At 41.9% G+C, this 4,539-nt stretch overlaps 1 protein-coding gene across 2 annotated transcripts in view; it reads left to right on the top strand.

Moving 5' to 3' along the window:
- The window catches only part of TTC27 (tetratricopeptide repeat domain 27), a 198,997-nt gene that overhangs the window by 41,176 nt on the left and 153,282 nt on the right, over positions 1-4,539 (top strand). For both annotated transcript variants that reach the window (XM_017870638.1, XM_017870637.1), the window contains exon 6: positions 2,048-2,212. In XM_017870638.1, the coding sequence (XP_017726127.1) occupies positions 2,048-2,212 (165 nt within the window). The remainder of the gene's footprint in view (positions 1-2,047; positions 2,213-4,539) is intronic.

Raw genomic sequence — 4,539 nt, 5'->3', positions numbered from 1 at the left:
TTTTTTTTTTTTTTTTTTTTTTTTTTTTTTTGAGACGGAGTCTCGCTCTGCGCCCAGGCTGGAGTACAGTGGCCGGATCTCAGCTCACTGCAAGCTCCGCCTCCCGGGTTTATGCCATTCTCCTGCCTCAGCCTCCCGAGTAGCTGGGACTACAGGCGCCCGCCACCTTGCCTGGCTAGTTTTTTGTATTTTTTAGTAGAGACGGGTTTTCACCGTGTTAGCCAGGATGGTCTCGATCTCCTGACCTCGTGATCCGCCCGTCTTGGCCTCCCAAAGTGCTGGGATTACAGGCTTGAGCCACCGCGCCCGGCCTTCTTCTAGATTTTCTAGTTTATTTGCGTAGAGGTGTTTATAGTATTCTCTGATGGTAGTTTCTATTTCTGTGGCGTCGGTGGTGATATCCCCTTTATCATTTTTTACTGCATCTATTTGATTCTTCTTTCTTTTCTTCTTTATTAGTCTGGCTAGTGGTCTATGTATTTTGTTAACCTTTTCAAAAAACCAGCTCCTATATTCATTGATTTTTTTCGAAGGGTTTTTCGTGTCTCTCTCCCCTTCAGTTCTGCTGTGATCTTAGTTATTTCTTGCCTTCTGCTAGCCTTTGAATTTGTTTGCTCTTGCTTCTCTAGTTCTTTCAATTGTGATGTTATGGTGTCGATTTTAGATCTTTCCCTCTCTCTCCTATGGGCATTTAGTGCTATAAATTTCCTACTAAACACTGCTTTAGCTGTGTCCCAGAGATTCTTTGTTTACACTATGTGGGGAAAACCACCTACTTAAGCCTCAGTCATGGCGAACACCTCTGCCTCCAACAAGCTAGAGCATCCCAGGTTGACTAGACTGCTGTGCTGGCAGCGAGAATTTCAAGCCAGTGGATCATAACTTGCTGGGCTTCGTGGGGGTGGGATCAGCTGAGCTAGACCACTTGACTCCCTGACTTCAGGCCCCTTTCCAGGGGAGTGAACGGCTCTTGTGTCTTGCTGGCATTCCAGGAGCCATTGGGGTATGAAAAAGAACTTCTGCAGCTAGCTTGGTGTCTGCCCAAATGGCTGCCCAGTTTTGTGCTTGAAACCCAGGGCCCTGGTGGTGTAGGCACGCACCCAAGGAAATCTCCTGGTCTGCGGGTTGCGAACATGGGAAAAGCTTAGTATCTGGGCCAGAATGTACCGTTTCTCATGGTACAGTACCTCAAGACTTCCCTTGGCTAGGGGAAAGAGTTCCCAGAACTCGTGCTTCCTGGGTGAGGCGACTCCTCACCCTGCTTTGGCCTGCCCTCCATGGGCTGCACCCACTGTCTAACTAGTCCTAGAGAGATGAGCCTGGTACTTCACTTGGAAATGTAAAAATCACCCACCTTCTGCCTTGATATCTCTGGGAGCTGCAGACCGGAGCTGTTCCTATTGGCCATCTTGACAGCCAGCCACCCCTGGCCATTTTTGTTTTGGAGGCAGTGTCTTGCTCTGCCGCTCAGGCTGGAGTGCAGTGGTGCGATTTCAGCTCACTGCAATCTCTGCCTCCCGGGTTCAAGCGATTCTCCTGCCTCAGCTTCCTGAGTAGCTGGGATTACAGGCACACGCCACCATGCTGGCTAATTTTTGTATTTTAAGTAGAGATGGGGTTTCACCATGTTGGTCAGGCTGGTCTCATATGACTGGCCTCGTGATCTGCCCGCTTCAACCTCCCAAAGTACTCGGATTACAGGTGTGAGCCACTGCGCCTGTCCCCCCACCAATTTTTTTTTGTTGTTGTTGCATGGTTAAGACAAATCCTCTGAGAAAGAGCAGGGTTATGAATCATATCTCTCAGGATTGTGTGGAATAAAGGAGATAGTGTACATAATGTCCTTAGCTCATGTCTGGAGCATGTAAGTGCTCAGAGAATGCTGGCTGGTAACTATTAGTGTTCCTGTATTCCCCACGTCTTAACGTTTAAAATTATTTAACAACAGAGACTATGTACTATATACTTTATGTATTATAGACTCTATTTTACACATTAATATATTTTTATTCTCATAATTTTTAATGTTTTATCTTTTGTCTTACAGTGATGAAACTACAGAATCTGTTTGTAGATGATTCAGGTCGATATTTGGCTATTCAATTCCATCTGGAATGTGCATATGTGTTTTTATATTATTATGAGTACAGAAAAGCAAAAGATCAGTTGAATATTGCTAAGGACATCAGCCAATTACAAATTGATTTGACAGGTAAGACTTTTATTTTTTGTGAATAATTGATTTTATTTTTATGATAAAACTATACATTGGCAGTTTCTATTGTATGTTGGTATTTGATTTTCTATATCCTATTTGCTTTACAAAAGTAGACTTTAAAGGTTTCATTTATAAATTTATAGTTTATAACAAATTTGAAATGATATATTTTCCTTATTTCTAGAGTTTTCCATTTATAGCACTGATCTATTTAGAAGTGTTAGTAATAGATAGCAGCCAGGCAGTACAGAAACATGCTTTTGAGCCTTTGGGGGATGGGCCCATAGAGGCCTTTCCTGACTAAGTTTGGCCTCTCCGCATTGCCCTTTCTTGTAAATACCCACCTATTCCTTCCATCTTGCTTTATTTTTTTGAGAATGAGTCTCCCTCTGTTGCCCAGGCTGGAGTGCAGTGGCGCCATCTTAGCTCACTGCAACCTCAGTCTCCCAGGTTTGAGCAATTCTCCTTCCTCGGCCTCCTGAGTAGCTGGGATTACAGTGCCCACCACCACGCCTGTCTAATTTTTTTTTTTGTATTTTTAGTAGAGATGGGGTTTCACCATGTTGACCAGGTTGGTTTTCAACTCCTGACCTCAAGTGATCCGCCTACCTCGGCCTCCCAAAGTGCTGGGATTACAGGCGTGAGCCACCACGCCCAGCCCACATTCTCTGCTTCTTATCGAGCTAGTTCTATAAGTAAAATCCTTCCTATATATTTTGAATAAATATGATTTTGTGGGCTTGTCTCAGATCGTAGCTACCTTTTGTTACATTGTGTGTGGGGATAAAATTGTTTAATATTGAGCTTGTAACTTGAAACAATGGCCATGTATCAGTTGGAACAATGGCCATGTGTAAGTTGTCTGTATATGAAAATATAAGTAATGTATCTTGTGAGGTTAGTTTCAGAAGTTATGTTTTTAAATATTTTGATCCTAGGAGGCTTTTTTGGGACTATTGATGGCATAATACTTAATTGTTGGTGTATTTACTAGCTAGTTCTTCATATTTTGTTTTCTAAGTTAGGGTTGAAGAACTTAGAAATACAAATGTGGTGTTCACAAATACAAGAATCAGTTTATTCTTTTTTTCCACTCATCTGTACCCTTACTATAAAAAGTAAGCTGTGGTCGGGTGCTGTGGCTCACGTTTGTAATCCCAGCACTTTGGGAGGCCAAGGCGGGCAGATCATGAGGTCAGGAGATTGAGACCATCCTGGCCAACATGGCAAAACCCCGTCTCACTAAAAATACAAAAATTAGCTAGACGTAGTGGCACCAGCCTGTAATCCCAGCTACTCGGGAGGCTGAGGCAGGAGATTCACTTGAACCAGGGAGTGGGAGGTTGCAGTGAGCCGAGATCGTGCCACTGCACTACAACCTGGCGACAGAGCAAGACTCCGTCTCATAACAACAAATAAATAAATAAAATAAAAATGAAATAGTAAGCTGTGTTGAACAATTTCAGTGTCTATATTTAGCATAACATATTTAAAAGGTTAATGTATAACTTAGAGCCAGACTCGTAATAGGGTAAAATCCAGACTTCCTAGACTGGTCTCTGTAATCAAGGGTTTTTGTAATCTGACCTTGTCCAGAGAGTGGATGTTGGAACTTTTGCCTCCCTTAAAGTGGTTTGGAAAACAGCTATTCTGCAGCAAGTTATTTCAGAGACATAATGAAAAAATTTTGGTCTTACATGAAGTCAGATAGTGTAATAAACTGTTGATTTAGAACCAAAAGATCCTGTCTTTCAGCTCTGGTTCTGATGCTGAGAAGCCCTGTGATCATGAACAAGTGATTGTATTCTCTAGAACTTTCGTTTTTGTCATCTGTGAAAAAGAGATAATAATAGTTCTTCTACCTACAACACTCAATGTGTTACTTTTTTTTTTTTTAAAAGGGTGGTAGTTTGATGCAATAATTAGTATGTGAAATCTAGTGGCAGTTTTTCATGTGTCTGTTGGCTGTATGAATGTCTTCTTTTGAGAAATGTCTGTTCATATCCTTTGCCCACTTTTTGATGGGGTTGTTTGTTTTTTTCTTGTATATTTCAAAGCCACAATGAGATACCATCTCACACCAGTTAGAATGGCAATCATTAAAAAGTCAGGAAACAACAGGTGCTGGAGAGGATGTGGAGAAATAGGAACACTTTTACACTGTTGATGGGATTGTAAACTAGTTCAACCATTATGGAAAACAGTATGGCAATTCCTCAAGGATCTAGAACTAGATGTACCATATGACCCAGCCATCCCACTACTGGGTATATACCCAAAGGATTATAAATCATGCTGCTATAAAGACACATGCACACGTA

The sequence above is a fragment of the Rhinopithecus bieti genome, unplaced genomic scaffold, assembly GCF_001698545.2.
Source record: "Rhinopithecus bieti isolate Rb0 unplaced genomic scaffold, ASM169854v2 scaffold_5341, whole genome shotgun sequence".
Taxonomy (NCBI): Eukaryota; Metazoa; Chordata; class Mammalia; order Primates; family Cercopithecidae; genus Rhinopithecus; species Rhinopithecus bieti.
The sequence above is the reverse complement of the archived record's forward strand: the minus strand, read 5'-3'. Positions and strand labels throughout refer to the sequence as shown.